This window comes from Rhinichthys klamathensis, unplaced genomic scaffold, assembly GCF_029890125.1.
Source record: "Rhinichthys klamathensis goyatoka isolate OS25496 unplaced genomic scaffold, OSU_Roscu_1.1 h1tg000191l_1, whole genome shotgun sequence".
Lineage (NCBI taxonomy): Eukaryota > Metazoa > Chordata > Actinopteri > Cypriniformes > Leuciscidae > Rhinichthys > Rhinichthys klamathensis.
Window position 1 is genome coordinate 8,494,776 of NW_026606717.1, and position 20,023 is coordinate 8,514,798.

At 38.3% G+C, this 20,023-nt stretch overlaps 1 protein-coding gene across 7 annotated transcripts in view; it reads left to right on the forward strand.

Moving 5' to 3' along the window:
• dbn1 (drebrin 1) overlaps positions 1–20,023 on the forward strand; it is a 92,452-nt gene that overhangs the window by 58,909 nt on the left and 13,520 nt on the right. For 4 of the 7 annotated variants that reach the window (XM_056262295.1, XM_056262298.1, XM_056262300.1 and 1 more), the window contains exons 2-9: positions 4,983–5,038; positions 7,629–7,741; positions 9,412–9,501; positions 16,175–16,321; positions 17,865–17,942; positions 19,112–19,263; positions 19,351–19,414; positions 19,770–19,823. In XM_056262295.1, coding sequence (XP_056118270.1) covers positions 4,983–5,038; positions 7,629–7,741; positions 9,412–9,501; positions 16,175–16,321; positions 17,865–17,942; positions 19,112–19,263; positions 19,351–19,414; positions 19,770–19,823 — 754 coding nt within the window. The remainder of the gene's footprint in view (positions 1–4,982; positions 5,039–7,628; positions 7,742–9,411; positions 9,502–16,174; positions 16,322–17,864; positions 17,943–19,111; positions 19,264–19,350; positions 19,415–19,769; positions 19,824–20,023) is intronic. The other 3 variants (XM_056262296.1, XM_056262297.1, XM_056262301.1) reach the window with 3 other exon arrangements.

Genomic DNA, 20,023 nt, shown 5'->3' on the forward strand with positions numbered 1-20,023 from the left:
TCGCGCTCAGCTTCTCCCTGGGCTCGTTGACGCTCTGAGCCGCGTTTCTAGGTCATGAGAGTCTGTTATGAATAATAAAACGAGTCAGATTTAAATGGAATATTTATAGAAGCGCACAACAGCAAACGCTGCACCTCCTTCCTGTATTATTTTCTCTGATGTCTGCGGTATTTCTTATTTCATAATATTTCCTCCATCTTGTAGTCTTTACCGTGGCATATTCAGCTCTGTGTGTGTGTGTGTTTACCGTTATGTTAGCCAGGGGGATCGTGAGACAGACTGTGAATGAGCCAGGGACCTAATGACTCAGGCTGAGGCCCCTGACGGGAATGGTGATATTTGGTTGAGGGGAAATGGTTCGGTTAGAGGTGATGAAAGAGGAACTCGGGAGAAGGAGAGGTTTTCGAATTCTGCCCTAGATGTTTAATTGTGGGACCACTCGGATGGAAAACAATTAGAGCGTAGTCAAGTAGGTCTATTTTGGTGCTGTAGGCTATATATTTTCCAGTGAACTTATTTTCAGCTCCTCTATAATCAACATAATAATCGCAGGATCCAAGGAATCACATGTGATGGATTGGAATCTGTCCACTCTTTCTGTACTGGATACTCACAATGCATGACCTTGCACTGGGGGCCAGTGTTATTCTCCTTCAACATTATTGTGTCGATCAGGCTCCTCCATATTCCAGGGTGCCTGTGATAAACCACACACTAAAATAAACATTAAAGGATCCAGCTGAACCATATTCACTCAACCTATGAGTGAATCTCAACTCATTAGTACACTTTTATGAGTGCAGCCTTCTGCTTAGGGTCTCCTCCAAGCAACCCCCAAGCAACGATCTGGAAAGCACCTACAGCCGCCGGACAGTGTAAATATGGAGTTGCCTGCATGTGTATGTAGTATAATTATATATATAATTATATATATAAGGAATAGATAGTCTATTTTCCTCTTATGGCTGATATTAAAACATTTTAAACTTTTTTAACTGGGTAATGTTGCTGTTTGAGCATGAAAAAGGTCTGCAAAGTTAAAGCACAAAGTCAGTAAGCACAGTTTCTGAACTCCCTGAAACGCCTCCATTGTAGTCTTGAGTTTTCTTCCGGGAACGAACACATCACAATATTCCTCATTTACATAATTCCCACCCAAGGTCTATGCAAAATAAAAGGGGCAATGCCTGGTTGAGTTGCGTTAGAAGTGTGTAGTTGCCATGTCCAAGAGATGCTGTTTTTTTTTCACCCCAGATCGACATTTCCTAAGCACGTTTGAAACAGTTGACCAATCACAACACACCGGTCCTGCCAACCAATCAGAGCACATTGCGCTTTTCGAAAGGAGGGGCTTTCGAGAGACCGGGAAAACACAGGGGTGCAATTCTCGAAAGCATTGTTAGCCAACTATGGTCGCAAGTTTCGTCGTTACCAACATAGTTCAACGATTTGTCGTTTCCCAAAACCATAGTTCCAACGAACATTCACAAACAGCATCGCAAACTTAAGAGGTTGGAACCAAAGCTCTTGGGCTGATATGTTTTTTTTTTTTTAAGATTCAAGCATGAAAACCTATTCTAGTAGAGCCCAAAAACAAAATCAAGACTTTATAAAAAGGCATAATATGTCCCATTTTATCATTTTGCCTGAATAAAATATTGAAAACATTGAGAGATTGTGGACTTTCTGGATTAAATAGCTCTATTATTTTTGGAATACTTTTACGCTTTTCCACGGCGTGGTTCGGCTCGGCTCGGCACGACTCGGCTCGGTTTGCTTTTCCACTGCAGTTTAGTACCGCTTCAAAGTGTGTGGGATTATAGACTGATCGTTATAGTTGCACCGCCACTACTGACGTGACATCATCGTAAACACGACACAAACAAACAAGACGGTCGTTTAAAGCAAGTCGTTTAAAAAAGTTGTGCGAACAAATGATACTGCGGACGGTGACTGTTGCTGACTATTTATGTAGTGGGCTTGGTGTCTCGTGTTGCAAATCCAATGACGCTGGTAGTGAGGATTCTCTCTGACCAATCAGTGATCTGCAGCGTTTCCACGTCACATTTTAGTATCGTACGACTCGCTTGGAACCTCAACAGAGGTGGTACTAAAAAAAGTACCAGGTACATTGCGTTTAATACATGTTTATTGCATTAAATGACATTACATTATTTTCAAACAAACAACGTTAAGAGCATTGGATGCTGATGCACAAGTTAAATTGTAATTAACAAATGAATGATGGCAGAAGCCGTTATGCTGCGAAAGAACGGATACTGTCCTAATGCTGATTTCTGGTAGATGTCATTCACTAAAGCTGATTATGTTTGATTAATGATGATTATTAAATGGCCGCTGCACACAACAGTCCTCGCATTATGACACACATTCAGATGAAATCTACATATTTCAAACACATCCATATCAACCCTGTGGACCTTCAGCCACTCTGACATGCTTCTCCGTTCTACCCCCATAAACATGTGACAACATAATTATTATTTAAGAGCTGTAGAGTAGTTTTACCCTTGGCTGCAGCCAAACTTTTTCTCTGCCAGCGCTCCAGAATATTTGCATAGGATTGTTTGCATTATAATAGGGGTCTCTTTGTAAGCCTGTCAGTATAAAGGCTGATAAAGGCTGGAGGATAGTGTCAGGTAAGTGTAAAATCTGCCTGTTTGTGCTTTGGACACGTTTTTAGCCTTGCGAATTATAAAACTGGCAGAAAAGTTCCACAGACTTACTTTGATTAGAGCAACCACCTAACAACCATTCACAAGACCCTTTCAGATAAAAAGAAATGCACTGAAAACCACTTAGAACAACCAAAAAGCAACACCCTGTCTTACACAACATATCACAATGGCACTGGTATCCTTGTGAAAAAGAAGTTCATTTTAGCATACTTTTAATGAGTACTTTTTGCTAAAAATAATCAACTTTTATAGAAAATGCTTAAAGGGATACAGTAGTTCACCCAAAAAATGATAATTCTGTCATCATTTACTCACCCTCATGTTGTTCCAAACCTGTACGAGTTTCTTTCTTCTGTTGAACACAAAAGAAGATCTTTTGAAGAATATTTGTAACCGAACAGTTGATGGCACTCATTGACTTCCATAGTAGGAAAAAAATGGCTACCATCAACTGTCTGGTTACCAACATTCTTCAAAATATCTTCTTTTGTGTGAGGGTGAGTAAATCGCATTTTTTTGTGAAATATATCCCTTTAAGTGGGAACTACTGTAAACTTAATGTTTTTGTACACTTTAATTGTATGTTAAAGGGATACTCCACCCAAAAATGAAAATTCTGTCATCATTTACTCACCCTCAAGTTGTTGCAAACCTGTACGAGTTTCTTTCTTCTGCTGAACACAAAGGAAGATATTTTGAAGAACGATTGGAACTTTGGCACCATTGACTTCCATAGTATTTTTTTTGTTCTACTATGGAAGTCAATGGTGCCAAACTGTGTTTGGTTCCAATCGTTCTTCAAAATATCTTCCTTTGTGTTCAGCAGAAGAAAGAAACTCACACAGGTTTGCAACAACTTGAGGGTGAGTAAATGATGACAGAATTTTCATTTTTGGGTGGAGTATCCCTTTAATTAAAATGAAATAAAAATGTATTAGCTTATAGTTTAAATTATATGTAATGCAATAAGTCGAACTTAAGAGTTTTTTTCAACACACTTGAGTAGGAATTAAGTACATCTTTATATGTAATTTCATAATTACTTCTATTGTCTTTGAAATATGGTGAAAGTGTTCTGCCGAATGTACTGACAGGGATTTATTGTAAACTAAAATATACTTGTATGAAAATGTAATTTCTATTGAAACTTGCATGGCATGTATTTAAATGCATATTTCTAATTACACATTTGTACTGAAGTTACAGTTTAGTAAAATGTATTAAGTGGCCTTTTGTTTCATATTATAAAATATTAATATTAAAAATATTATATTTTTTGCAAGTAAAAAAAAATAAATCTGGGCACATTCAACCACAGTTTCTAAACCACAAAGTTTCTGTTTTTATTAGACTTTGGGACAATATATTCACAGCATTGTACATCAGTTCATCTAAACAGCAAGACACGCCATTTTCATCCATTTCCCATGCTTCATGCTGTAGCTTACGGCAGGAGAACTTCTGTTCCTCTCTTTGTTGTCTTTACTAGCGTAGCAGCAAACTCCCACTCATTCTTTTTGCAGTGATGTGGAATGAGATTAGCTGTGCACTACAGTATGTTAATGATTATCTCCATTATTTAAAGAACGACACATCAAAGCCTTGGCATGTTAGAAATGCGGGGATATATTTTATCTGAGCGTACACAATTCATTAATATCTCTAGATATCGCGATTCGCTTGTACCAGAATCCTTCTCGCTTTTGCAGGTAAGCGTGAGAAAGGATGAAAAAAGCAGCAGATGCACTTTTATTAGAAGCATAACAAGTACTAGTGCTCCATATTTTATCCTCCTACACACACACACACACACACACACACACACACAGCTCTCAGATGACAGAGGATAATGCCTTTTTCTCCTCGGAGCTAACAGCACCCTCGTCCCAGAGTGCACTGCTTTGGCCTTCTGGATAGAACGCATTCCAGTCTGTCTGTACTGTAGAGATGAGTTTGGTAGCACTTTATTTTATAGTCCTCTTCCCAATGTACATACTATATACTTATAATAGCAGAAAGTGTAATGCATTAAAACAATTTTAAAATCCGCAAATATTATAATGCATTTTGGTTGCAATTATTTATGAAAAGATATAATGCATTATAATATACATTATGAATACTTTTATAATGCATTATGCACAAGGGCTTTACGTAAAACCAATATTTTAGTTCAACCTCCTTCATAACTGTTATTATTTTTGCATCGTATTGTTGTTGTTGCTGAATTTTTTGATTGAATATCCGCTTTACTGAATGTTCTCCTCTTTCTCTGTTCTCCAGGGCCTTATACACATATGAAGATGAGAGTAATGATTTGATCCTGTCTTCATCGGGAGGTAGGCTACATCTCAACATACCTCCTGTACAAATATAGACCATCTAATAATAACCGACCAGAATCTAGTCATGCACAAGCAATAACTCTGTCGGCTGTGACTGATGACATTCATTTGCATTGTTGATGTAGCATGATTGTGCCGGTGAACGCCGCCGTGCGATTTGTATCGTGACACGGAAGCCAAACGCATTAAATGTGATATTAACACTGTTGGAGTTGTGCACAGACAAACATCTTTATTGATTTGCAGCCTATCTTAAAACTCAAAGGACTGTAATCCTGCCATCTACGAACCGAACAGATCCCAAACACTGGCGTCAGTAACCGTCACTCAAATCTCACGGCGTTTTCAAACTATTATGGCCGATCAAACTGTACGGTCTCAGAGCTGGAGGAGGGAAACCTGTCATTTTACTCTGATGACAATCATTTAGTCCGTGACTGAGGGAAGGCTATTATTAAGGGCCGTGCTGATTAGCACAGAAGTTAGATTTGTTGTGGGAATTCTGTTTGCAAGAGATTTCCCGCAGTGTTTATTTACAGTGAACAGTTTGATTCTCTTGTTCCTGAAGTATTTGTATCTGAAGCCATCATTTTGCTGCAGTTTTCAACATCATATCTGAGCATTGTTAAAAATACCTGTAAATATGACAAAATGAGAATGATGCAAACCATCCATCCAAACTTGAGATAACGATAAAACGAATAAAAAGAAAAAAGATATATAGCTCAGCCAATCAGATTTCAAAGCAGAAAGGATCCAATTTATCCAATTGCAATTTCAAATGATCCGTTTAAATGCCAGCAGCCATATCACCCTGTAGCCCAAGACTGGTTGCCCACTGAGCCTGGTTAGTACCTGGATGGGAGACCTTCTGAGAAAACCAGGTTGCTGCTGGAAGAGGTGTTAGTGAGGCCAGCAGGGGGTGCTCACCCTGTGGTCTGTGTGGGTCCTAACGCCCCAGTATATAATGGGGACACTATACTGTCAAAGAGCACCGTCCTTCGGATGAGACGTTAAACCGAGGTCCTGACTCTCTGTGGTCACAAAAAATCCCAGGATGTCTTTCGAAAGAGTAGGGGTGTAACCCCGGCATCCTGGCCAAATTTGCCCAGTGGCCTCTCTCCATCATGGCCTCCTAATCATCCCCATATATATGTATATATATATACCAATTGGCTTCATCACTCTGTCTCCTCTCCACCAGTAAGCTGGTGTGTGGTGGGCGTTCTGGCGCAATATGGCTGCCGTCGCATCATCCAGGTTGATGCTGCACATTGGTGGTGGTTGAGGAGATTCCCCCTTCCATGTGAAGCGCTTTGAGTGCCAAGAAAAGCGCTATATAAATGTAATGAATTATTATTATTATTATTATTAAATGACCAGGATTGGTATTTTATTTAGATCAGTTTAGTGTGCTCAGAGTTGGGGAAAATTGGACATTGAAATCAAACACATGGAATTAAAATTGTTTTATGTGGGCAGTAAGTAGTGGGCTCACTGGTATGTGTCTGCTACTTTGTGTAATTTACTTTTTCCGGAGCAGGAAAGAACTTCCACCAGACTGTGTGTGTGTGTGTGTGTGCGTGTGTGTGTGTGTGTGTGTGTGTGTGTGTATGAGTGTATTCATGTCCGTCCGAAACCCACTCCAGTGATTTGTGTCTGTCTATTGGCACATTTATACCTCTCATGAGAAGCAGTAGCTAACCGATCAGTCATGGTTGGCATAATGGGCCACTTAAATAAGAAACGTTTGCAACTAATTTTACAGAATTGTATTAAGAATTATTTAGTTTTAACAGGTTTTATTATTTTGTTAATATGTTTTTTTAATTAAAAAAACATTTAGATATTCATAAAATACTCCTACTAATATATACAATATATATATATATATATATATATATATATACATACATAAAACAAGATACATTTATTTCAGAAGCAAAACTGCAAGACATTAAGACTATTACATGTTTAGAGAATATCTTAAAGTATTTTGAATTGATATAAGTATTTTCTTATCCCAATGTAATTTTTAGTGAAAGTTTATGCTTAAAAAAAAGAAAAATACTTCATTTTATTCTCTGAAAATAAACGTAATATCTTATGTCTTATATCTTAAGTAAGTTTATTTTGTTTTTAGAATGTTTTGATATTTTATTTTTATTTTATTTTATATTTGCATTTTTTAATTATTATTTTTGTTTGTTTATTTATTGTTTGTTCATTTTTTGCAGTTTAGCACAGTTTAGTACTGTACACTACTAACTGCTATAAATAAAAATGTCTCTAACTATCTTACAAAAGCAGAAAATATTTTTACATATATCCCCCACAATCCTATTTCCTAAATAGAGTAGTTAAGAAATGACTACTTCACTAAAGATCCAACATTTAGAAGATTAGATTAGAAAGCATGTTCTATTACTGTGTGGTCGGGCCAGTATGGGCCATGTTTTGACTGAAATACAAGAAGAAAAAAAAACAATACAAGTATTATTATTATTATTGCAATTGCTACACTGCCAACTGATGGGAAAAATGTACTTTTCTTTCTAAACTCTGTGATTGTTGTGTTTGACAGATGGCGGTCTGGCAGAGATCGCAGTCACCTTCGATAACACCCGGATCATGTACGGTTTCTGCAGTCTGAAGGAGCCCACGGCAGCCCTGCCGCGCTACGTCCTCATCAACTGGGTGAGATGACGCAACAACCTGCGCTCAGTGACACTGACATATTGCAAGCCGTTAGCAAGAACACTTCAGCTCTAGAGGTCGACAAGGGCAGAGCAGTCAACATAACCACAGTCAATCGACATCAGTGCCAGTCTTTAATTATACATGCATTCTTTTATCTTACAAAAGTAGGAAATCATTTTGTTATGGTGGTGGGAGCGAGCCCCAAGTCTAATCCATATATTTAGCCCCCACAATCCTGAATTAGTAGTTATGAAATTACTACTGTGTTTTGCTAAAGATCTAAGATTAGATCAGATTAGAAGATACATTTTGTTACTGTGCGGTCAGCCTGATATAGGCCAGTATGACAGTGACTTGAAGGCATTTCGATTTTTGAACATGAGTTGGAGAGCGAAAGATAGATGAATCACTGTATAATCTTGCTTAGAATAAACTAAATGTAAGCCTCCAGTCATTATTTTAGCTCTCCAATTAAATGATTTACACTACCGGTCAAACGTTTGGAATAATTACGTTTTTTGTTTTATGTTTTTGAAACATTAAGTCTTCTATGGGGGCAGTTGTGGCCTAATGGTTAGAGGGTTGGACTTGTAACCCAAAGGTTACTGCTCAAGAAACATTTCTTATTATTATCAATGTTGAAAACAGTTGTGCTGCTTAATATTGTTGTGGAAAATGTGATGCCCTACCATTCAAAAGTTTAGGGTAAATAAGATTTTAAAAAAGAAAGAAAGAAAGAAATTAGTACTTTTATTCAGCAGGGATGCATTGTTTCCACAAAAATATGAAGACTGTTTTCAACAGTGATTATTAATTCAAACATTATTAATAATAGAGCACCAGTAATATAATTGAGCATTATCATTTCTGAAGGATCATGTGACACTGAAGACTGCCGTAATGATGCTGAAAATTCAGCTTTGCCATCACAGGAATTAGTTACATTTTAAAATATGTTAAAAATAGAAAACAGTTATTTAAAATTGTAGTAATATTTCACAATATTACTGTTTTACTAAATTTTTGTTTAAATAAATGCAGCATTGGCAAGCATAAGAGACTTAAAAAAAAAAAAACGTAATTATTCCAAACTTTTGACCAGTAGTATAAATCAATCAATTTGAAGTTTGCACCAGTATTTTGAAGTGCATACAAATACTGCATAAAAAGCAAAGTACTATATATTGCACACAACTCATATGAAAGACACTCTTTCACTAAATACTTTCATTATTTTCTTATGTTCGTTTAATTACAAGCATGTTTTTTACTTTGTATTTTTGTACTTATCTCTTTATGTCACAGCAATTATTTTAAATTGTGTGAGCTTCTTTATTTTGAATGGGTGCTGATCAGAGAAGTCTCTCTATTGTTAGTTGAATTATTAAAGCGACAGTCTCTCTTTAAATATATTGGCGCCTTGGAATTGCACCTAATGGTTGCAGTGGAACACAATATTCACCTCCTTTTAAGGTTCAAGGATGTTATTATCAATTTTGGGTTTTCTGAATGCAGTGGGAGGTTGAAACTACCTAGGGGAGCAATCTGAGACAATTATATATTGGCAGTACTCTGAAGTGTGCTAGACTTTTTTTTTCTTTCTTTTTTTTCATTCACACTGCAGTTGAATTCTCTGAATAAACACATACTTGACAATGTGTGTTCAGGTTGGTGAAGATGTGCCCGATGCCAGGAAGTGTGCCTGTGCCAGCCATGTAGCCACCATAGCCGAGTTTTTCCAGGTGGGTCTCCCCAAGGTAAAACAAACATCTTTTACTTCCCTTTTAAATTAGGTAATGACCCATTTCAATGACATATGAACCCATTGTCACTCATTTTGTCATCATCTATCCTCTGAGCATGCGAGGAGTGTTAGCTGTTAGGTTTAATATTTTCTGACTTTCCTGAGAAAACTGTCTGGAACGAAGGAAATGTGATTCATCCAAAACAATTTTCTTTGTTAGTGTTGGGCTGAAGCTAGCAAAGCAGGTCTAGTTCACCACAAAATCAAAATATATATATATATATATATATATATTTTGCATGAAGAAATAAAAGATCATAATGTGACATTATTTTGGTGATTAACCATGTTCCCATCCAATTCCCATTTCCTTAATGTTTACAAAATCTAGTTCTTATTATCATAATGCAAAAAAAGTATTTAAATTAAAGTCTTAACATTTACAAGGTATTTACATTTCATTGAAGTTCATTTGACCTACCCTGCCTTTACATAATGCAGATTTTTATAATAAAAAAAATGTGCCCAAACAATATGATCTTGAATCAAATGGGAATCATCATTGAGAATAATGAAGATTAAATTAAAAAAATAAAATATCTTAATTTACAACAATGAGAATTGGTGAGGAAATATGGCAAATTGTCATTAAAATAATTTTAATTTAATAAATCGTCTCAGGTTAATATGTAACCCGGTTCCCTGAGAAGGGAATGAAATGCTGCGTAATAGAGTTGACACTATGGGAACTCTTCTGCATGACTGGTGTCTGAAACACATGTGTAAATACACCAATCTTGATTGGCTAATGTGATGTCAAGTTATGTAGCAAAACATGTAAGCATGACCATAAAAGGGCACCTATGTCAGGGAATCTCCAGATTTTGATTGTCTGAAGGAAGCCACAAAGACATGCCCGAAGTGTGGCAAGCAGTGTCTCATTCCCTTCTCAGGGAACCGGGTTACATACGTCATCTGAGACATTCCCTTTTGAATGTAACTCAACGTTGCATTATGTCATTGCCGCAGTGGGAATGTCAATAGCGACGCTAGCCCACTGAGGAAAGATGCCTGCCCATCAAAGCCAAAGTTGCCAAGCTGCCGCAAAGTCTTAAAAAAAATAGAGGAATTATTTTTATTTTTTATTTTTAAGATTCCCTCGTGAGCGAAGATGGGGCAAATGGCCCGTCAGACACCTCCACCTCCCGAATCACCAGGGGTGGCAGGATAAGTAGAGGCGGGGCCCCAAAGAAAATCTGGTACACAATGTCGAGGTGTGCCCAGATTCCCCCTGGGAGGGGACGCTCTTAGGGATTTTGGATAGTGCTTTGTAAGATGCTACATACCCTGGGTGGAGTGAGATCTGACACCTAGAGGCGAAGCCATTCCACACGCCTCATAGGCCAGAGAAATTGCATCGGTTATTCAATGCGAAAGGCATTGCTATGTGAACAAAGACCCCCTTGCTGCGACCTCTAGGTAGACCGGGATTTAAGTGCATAAATGCCACTGGCCTGAGCGGTAGACGTAAATCCTAAGAGTGTGAATAGGTGAAGCCTTTCTTGATCCAGTGATTCATGCAGCGGAAGAAGAAGGCATGAAGTATGACCAGATGTGCGGTCGCATAAGCGTGACTATTTCTAACTCCTCAGAGCCAGATGCGGACAGCATTGGTTCCTTGTTCAGATCAGAAGAATTCGCAAAGCGAACTTTCAAATCCAAAAAGGATCCTCTGAGTAAGTGGATATAGCAAGAGAAAGAGGGACACCCGTCTTAAGCTCCTCCAACTCAACCTGCAAACCCCATGATCTAAGCCGCCGTGCTGCCTCAACAGGCACAGAACCCCAACCAGAAGCCTGACTCCCGTCCCTCAAGAAGAGAGCCAGGAAGGAGCGGTAAGCCTTATGGAGAAATGCTCACAATGAATACAATCAGCCCCCTTCAAGGACTGACCAAGCATGTTTTGAATGTAATCAGGTCTGGGGTGCAAAATCCAAGCAGGAGGGGGTTATTCTAAAAGGTCCTGCAGATCTTCTGCTCTTCTAAAGAAATAATATAGTAATTGAAGAGCCACTTAAAAAAAGTCAGAGCCTACTCTGTGGCTGACTCTAAGGGTTCAAATTGAGCTTCTGATAAACTTTTCAGGACCACAGGAAGGTTTCAAGAATGAACTTGCTTCCTGCAGATAGGCCTCAGCCGTCTGGCACCATGAAAAAAATGGAGACATCAAGGGGTGCTTCCCTACAGAAGCTCTAAAAGAAGGTTAGGTTACAAGGCTAGGGAAATAGCTGCCACATATACCTTAAGGGGCAGCAGGGGCTAACCCTGCTGAGAGGTGTTTGTGGAGGAACTCCAGCAGTGTACCAACAAGGTAGTGGGCTGGGTTCAAGTGGTGGTTTTCACACCACGACTGAAAGATCTGCCATTTTAGGGCATACAATTTCCTTGTGGAGGGAGCTCTGGAATTCAGAATCGGCCCAACAACCTAATTTGAGAGACCGGAATCTATGAGCTGGTGCCCCTCAAGGGCCAGACCCAAAGTTTCCACATCTCATTCTGGATAGATCAGGATTGATCAACCCCTTCAGTTGAGACAGGAGGTCTCTCCGGAGAGGAATCTCACAAGGAGTGCCATCAAGGAGAGACACTAGATCCTAGAACCAGACTCTGGCTGGCCAATATGGAGCCACTAATAATAGGTGGACTCAGTCTTGGCAAACCTTTACAAGAACGTACAGAGGAAGCCTCGGCCACACTAGTACCGTGGAGTCCAGCCCCAAACAAGCTGGAGGTGTGAGGGTGAACTAAAGGGGACAGTGGGTCGACTTCTCTGAGGCAAAAAAGACCAGTTCCTCTTGACCGTACCTCTGCCATATGGACTCCACCACCTGTGAATGGAGTTGCAATTCCCCGGGCCTCAGTCCCTGTCTCGACAGTATTCCTGCTGCCAGATTTGCAAGCCTTGGAAGACTGCCCTCCCCTTATGACTCATTGAGCCTTTAATTTCTCAAACATTTTTAATGACTTAGCTTATGCTGCCCATAACGGGCAACAAACATGCCTGTTTCGTGGTCGAATCCCATGTTACCCTAGAAAAGTGGTTCTCTGACTTGAAGATAGTACACTTTTCCTGAGGTTCAGCCTCAGACCTATGCACCTTATATGGGAGAGAACAACACCTTAATGCCGAGCCGCCAACTTCTCTAACCAGGCTAGGATCAGCCAGTCAATGCAATTCAGTACACGGATGCCCATGAACAACCTTAAATGTCCTGATGCCCTCTGAAGAGGGAGGTGGGTGCCACACTCCGGCAGAATTTCTGAGCAGAGTTCAGGTGGGATCCCGCTAGAAACGGCTGCTTCCCAAAACACTGGTTAGTGAAACAGGTTCTTGAGGGAAGAATGAGCACCCAATACTGTGGTGTGACACACTTACCTCAGAGGGACCTTGCCCTCAGGTCACTGAAAGCCATAATAGATAATAGAGATAATTGTTCAATTCAGCTCCCTGAACAGCTTACTGGCAGGGAACAGCCAAAGTTTGCAACTATGTGTCACGGATCTATGAGAGAGGACTCAAGCGCAGAATGAGTGTTAACGGGTTTTATTGACAAGACGAGAGATGGTGGGTGAGGAGGTGATAACAGTCCAAACAGTAGGCAGGGAACAAAGCACAATGACAGGCAAGCTGAGAGGGTGGCCGCTGAGACCAGCGCATGGTGAGCAGGCTGGTGTGCTGTGGTTGATGTGCAGCACAAGGCCAATGGATGCAGCGAGAGCCAGACAGGATCATACAGCACACGTAGATAGACTCACAGGGCATGATCAATCACTGCACCTTTCTTGCTGCTTGGCAGAGAGAGGAAGCAGCTGGAGAAGCTCAGCTTGCAGGGCTGGAACAAACAGGAGACACAACAGACACCAGACAATGTATCCAGGCACTATCTTCAATAAAGATAATGAACAATAAAAAGCGATGCACAAGGTAGCACACAGAAGTACACTGTGGCAAAACAAGAGGGAAAGAGAACACATTATAAAGGGAGCTGAGAACATGAAGAACATGTGTGCACACTTCGACAAAGAACAGGGGAGCACACTCAGACTAACGAGGACTCATCAACAAGGTGGCGTGGTAATTGGTAACAAGGATGCAGGAACAGAGGAGCACATGGCCAACACAAACAAAGACAGAGCCATGTGCTCAAGCACAACACAAACAAAGACACATTGAACAAAGACAGGACTGTCAGTGGAAAACCCTGACACTATGGGACTGATTGAAAAGACAGTGCCCACATTTACCATGGGGCAAACTGCTGTAACAACCTTACGTGTCCACAACACTCCGGCAGCATTGCTGGGTGGAGATTGGCTGAAACCCTACTGGAGATTGCTGTTCCCCGAAACACCATAGGTGTTAAATACATACTGGGCAGAATCCCTCAGGAGACTGCTTCTCCCCGTAACGCGGAACTTGATGGGATAGCAAGACAGCTCCTTGAGGCCATCGAGGAAGATTGAGCGCCCATTTTATTGTGGTGTATATTAATATTTACAGTATATGCATAGAAACAATAGAAATACTTTTTTTCACTGAAACGACTTTAATTAGAAAACAGTACATTTATTTGCAGTATATGCATAAAATATCTTTTAAATAAGTTTTGTTTTGTTGAATGACACTTGGTCATGTTTTCACGAAAGTGTTCATTTCAAACATTGACTCATAATGCATAAATTTTTTACTAACATGTTTTTACTAATATGTTTTTTAGTGCTTTTCAATACCACCTCTGTTGTTGTTTAGGCTTTCTTTATGGCTTTGTTTAACAGCATGCCTCTTTAGCTCTGCAGTAATTCAGTCCTGTGCTCCAGCAGATAAGAGTAAATCAAGTCATGTGGGTGGGCCACAGAGTCTTGGTGGGTTTGTTGGATGTGTGTGTGCTCCTGAGTGTATGTACCTAACTGCTGGTATTGTGCAAGAAGATGTTTTTAGATGACTAACTCGCTCCTCTTCATGGCTATTGTATTGGAGGTGTCTGTCGGTGTGAGGCATCTGAATGGGGGGCCGCTCTGCTTTTCAAGCCTCTCAATCTCTTCAACGTGGGTGCGTGGGTGAGAAAGGGAGAGAGAGAGAATAGAGGTATTGAGGTAGAGAAACTCCACGATAAAACATCAGCGAGACAACCAAGGCCGCCGCAGAGATTGTGCTTTTGGGTTGAAAGAGAGACGGTGCTATCAGGAATGAATTGATCTAAAGTGCCAGTCAACTCACCGGTTGCTCTTTTTGAGCTACTGAAAACATTGATGGCAGTATTCATGTAGCTATGTCAGAGAAATACACATGAACTAGATATAGTCGGTTTGTTTGATATTCTTACAAAAGCTAAGTTAGAGCTCTATATTCTGTGATGCTCTCACAAGCACATTGAAGACTTGTTTTGTCTGGCATGAAAAGCCTAATTGCATGTGAATGAATCATTCATACTCATTCATAGTTATTCCTTCATATGTTATTAACTGCAGTTATTCACTTTGGACTAATTCTTTCATTAATTATGTTATTGATGAGTTAATAATGTACAGCACTGTTCAAAAGTTTGGGGTTAGTATGATTTTTTTTTAAGTTTTAAAGTAAGGTAATACTTGTATTTATCAAGAGTGCATTAAATTGATCAAAAGTGACAGTAAAGACATTTCAGATAAATACTATACTATTTATTGAAGAATGCTGAAACTCACAATTTCACAACAGTATTAGATACAGCACAACTTTCTTAAAAATTGAAAATATTAATAAATGTTTCTTGAGCAGCAAATCAGCGTATTTTAATGATTTCTGAAGGATCGTGTGACACTGAAGACTAGAGTAATGGCTCCTGAAACGAATTCCATTACAATTCCAATGGAATTCCAATTCCATGTTTTCAAATAAAAAATGTTTTATTTTAAATTGTAATAATATTTCACAATATTATTGATTTTGGTGTATTTTGATCAGATAAATACAGCCTTGGTGAGACTACATTACAAATCAAAAACATTACAAATCTTACCAACCCCAAACTTTTGAACATTAGTGTAAATTTTGTTGCAGTTGCACCAATTGAAAATATGGCACGGCATTCGCTAGAAAAAGTATATCTTAATATTTTATAGCCTTATTTTCAATATATGTGTGTATTTGAATAGAAAATGCCACATGAACATATTATTTGTAAAAAAAAAAAAAAAAAATCTTAAATGGACATTTATTACCATTTTTTTTACTGGTTTGCGGAAATTAATCAGACTTACAATCTCCAAAACCTCTTCTTTTTAATGGTGGCACAAACGAGTCACAGAAGAAGACTTTTGAACCAATCCCATTAAATACACAGAAATGAATCAAACACTGATGAGACTTTTGCTACTGGACTGTAATTTTTTAACATTTCCCTCACAACAGTCTCATACAAAGTCACATGACAAGGTAGAATCACAAGATGTCTTTAGGAAACTTGTCAAGTAGAGTTGGTCAATGCAGCCTGATGCTTTTGTGACTTTCTTCTTTTGTCTGACTCTCTTGTGACAGTTAAAAGAGTTCTCGTCATTTAAATGCACGGTTAATGCTGGTTGCCAGGTGACGTGTGTGTGTGTGTGTGTGCAGCAGTACTACTGATGAATTTTTTCTCTCTCTCCAGGGTGTTGACGTCGTCGTGAACGCTAGCACCATAGACGACATCGACCCCTCAGCCATCGGACAGAGGCTGACCAATGGGACGGCTCCAGTGGCCAGCCCAGTGTTGAGCCGCCTGCGAATGAAAGACGAGGAGAACACAGAGAACGTTGTGCGTGATTGGTGACACAAGGGCTTGTTTGCATGCACACTGGAAAGGGGTCAAATCAAGTTGTCTGTGAATGGCTCTCTAATAGTGTGATGTCTGACACAAGGGCACAGCCTTGTTGCTGTTTTTAGAGGAAAGTGCTCTTAGTGCACATTGTTGATTCAGAGGAACTGAAACAATGATTGCTTATGTACTATACGAAACATACTTTAAAATAACCCAGATCCTTCCTGGTGTTTTGCTCACTTATCTGAATGACGTCTCTGCCAAGTATACACTACGTCAAAAGTTTGTAAGAATTACAATTTAATGTTTTTGAAAGAAGTCTCTTATACTCACGTTAAAAAGAGTAATATTGTGAAATATTAATACAACGTGAAAGAACTGCACTGTAAATTATGATCAATAAGTTGTACATTGCTTTGGTTTCACATTACTTTAACTCATCAAAGTAACTTTTTTTTAAAATTATACAAGATTCATAAAATGTTTTTAAGTCAGTTTAATGTCATTTAAGTATTGTGATTTGAATATCATTTAAAATGTAATTTATTCCTGTGATGGTGAAGCTGAATTTTCAGCATCATTACTCACAAAACATTTCGTGTTATTATCAGTGTTGAAAACAGTTGTGCTGTTTAATATTTTTGAGGAAACCGTGATACACTACCATTCAAAAGTTTGGGGTAAGTAAGATATAATGCATTAAATTGATCGTAAAATTAAAGACATTTATGATGCTATAAAAGCTTTCTATTTCCAAAAAAATGCTGTTCATTGAACTTTCTCTTCATCAAAGAATTCTGAATAAAAAGGATCATGGTTTCCACAAAAATATTAAGCAGCAAAAACTGTTTTCAACATTGAAAATAAGAACTTGTATTGATAACTAAGCACTAATGGGTGGCAATTGAGCAGTAAATCATCATATTAGAAGAGTAATAATGCTAAAAAAATTCAGCTTTGATCACAGGAATAAATTGCATTTTAAAATATATTCAAAATAGAAAACAGTTATTTTAAATTGTAATAATATTTCACAGTTTTTACTGTATTTTGATCAAATAAATGCAGGCTTGGTGAGTATAAGAGACTTCTTTCAGAAACATATAACATATATGTATGCTTTATTGTATCCTTGGTTATACCTTAACGTTTCAACCAATAAAATTCAAGAACCAAGTGATGTTGGTATAATCTAATCACAAAGCTTTGTACATCTTTCAAACGGTCCACAAGGATAGTAAGGCCAGAATGTTTTGGTCTTGTGGGGACATTTTTTGGAAATTATGTTTTTTGAAACTCTACATCTGTAGAAAGTTTTCCGTGATGGGTAGGTTTAGGGTTAGAGGATAGAATATATAGTTTGTGGAATATCCCCCAAACATGAAAACCCAACATATGTGCTGCTCTCTAGCTGACTTTATGTTTGGAGAAGAAACAAACTGTCCTCATAGTGCCTCCCTTGGATCAACATGTTTGTCCTTAGCTGGCTGTCCAATTAAAATGGCCAGTACTCACACTTCCCCTTTCCTCCTGACCACAGGGCACCACCTACCAGAAAACAAATGCAGAGATCGAGATGAAGAAAATCAATCGAGAGGAGTTCTGGGAACAAGCCAAGGTAGAGATGTGATACCTCTGTGTTTCTGCTGCTAAGAAGCTTGATCTGTGACTGAGGATGGCAGTGTGAACCACTGTAACCAGTGTCTGCACAATGTGACGCTTCATCGGACTAGCCTCTTTGTTTTAACATTGATGAGGAAGTGCGTCTGTCAGGTTCTTTGATGCCGTTCAGTCACTAGCAAACTTTTATTTATTTTTTGAGAGGGTCTTGAAAAAAAAAAAATCATTCTTTTTTTGTGCATAGACTTCAATCCTAAATGATGAAAATTCATTATAAAAATTATTTTATTTTAAAACTGATCATCAAAACAAAGAGTGAAATAGAGATAATATTTATTGTGTGTAAAAAAAAAAAATCAATATACATTTTTATGAAAATTATGGTTGAAGCAGCAGCCACTAATTTCCCTGATTATGTTTTATATTTATATGTAAGAAATAGTGTACTTGTTTCCCATTTTTGTTGTTCATTATTTTCTAACCATACTGTAATTTTGACATTTTAAAAATGATTATTATTACTATAATTAATACATGTTAAATGTACATTATTTTTTTTAAAAGTAATTAATATTTTATTTCAAATTGTTATTAGTATTATTAATAATAATATAATTTGCAGTATTAAATTATTATTTAATTTTGTTATGCTAGCTGTTAAAACAACAGTCTTTCAGTTCTTTACATAAATGTTTCAGATGTTGATGTTCTAATATATACTGTGTAATATATATATATATATGCGTATATACACATACACAGTATATATTAGAACATCAACATTTGAAATATTTATGTTAAGAGCTGAAAAGTTCTTTACATAAATGTTGATGTTCTAATATATACTCTTGTGTGTGTGTGTGTATATATATACTGTAATTTTATATACTGTATATATATATATATATATACACAGTATATATTAGAACATCCACATTTGAAACATTTATGTAAAGAACTGAAAGACTCCTTTGTTATATATATATATATATATATATATATATATATATATATACACAACTAATAATTACAATGGAAAAAATGGAGGCCTGTGTCCTTTACAAACATTGATTCACTGTTCAGTATTGTGTTCTACAATGTTTAGCTCTATCTAATCTTATTTAAATACATTTCACTGATATCTTTCTGACGTGTGTCTGTTTAAAGCGGGAAGAGGAGTTGAGAAAGGAGGAAGAGAGAAGGAAGATTGCGGAGGAACGGCAGCGCTTTGAAGCAGAGAGGATGGAGCTGGAGAGAAAAGAGCAAGAGGATCGAGAGAAGCGGTACCGCGAGAGGGAGCAGCAGATCGAGGAGCACAGGTAGGAATGACGCCACAGTCGCCAATACCCATGACCCTCAGCCAGACATTATTATGATGCTATCTGTGTTTATATGCGCGGTCACAGGAAGAAGATGCTGGAGGACGAAGAGGCCAAAGAGAGGTCAAGGAATCAACCCTTGATTGTAAGAGTGCGTGTGCTTTGCATACAGTAAACCAGGTTTTGTGTCTGAAAAGATGTTCTGGCCTGAAAAATGCAACGAACGCATGATAACCTATGGGTGGTAAGACCTATGACCCATGTTTCTTCAGTAATATTGTGCCTGTAATTGTAAGTGGACATATGTGACTGCTGAATGGCCGTGGGCTGTACACAGGCTTCAGAAGTATTTACACAAAATCAGTTCAGATTTATTGCACTAGTCATTTGTGAAGTAAATAAGTCACAAACATCGGTATGTGGAGGAACCCACATTTAACTGTTATAAAAAAACAACTTTTTGCTGCCCCCTGCTGGAAATAAACGTGCACTGATTCTCTTTACAGACAGAGCCCAGCTGTGAAGACCCGAACCTGGAGAAAAAGGAATCAGAGGTTGAGGTGGGTTGAAACGGAGCTGTTAGAGCCACACTAACATCGCTTCATTTCTCAGATAAGTGTTTTAAAAAGGAGAACAGACCCTAACAGGCTGAAATGTGGAGCAGACTTGTGTTATGTGTTATGATGACAGATATTCTGCTGGGATTTACATGTGGGTCAGTGGGATTTCTCGGGCTATTTAAAGACAAGTGTGTTTCTGC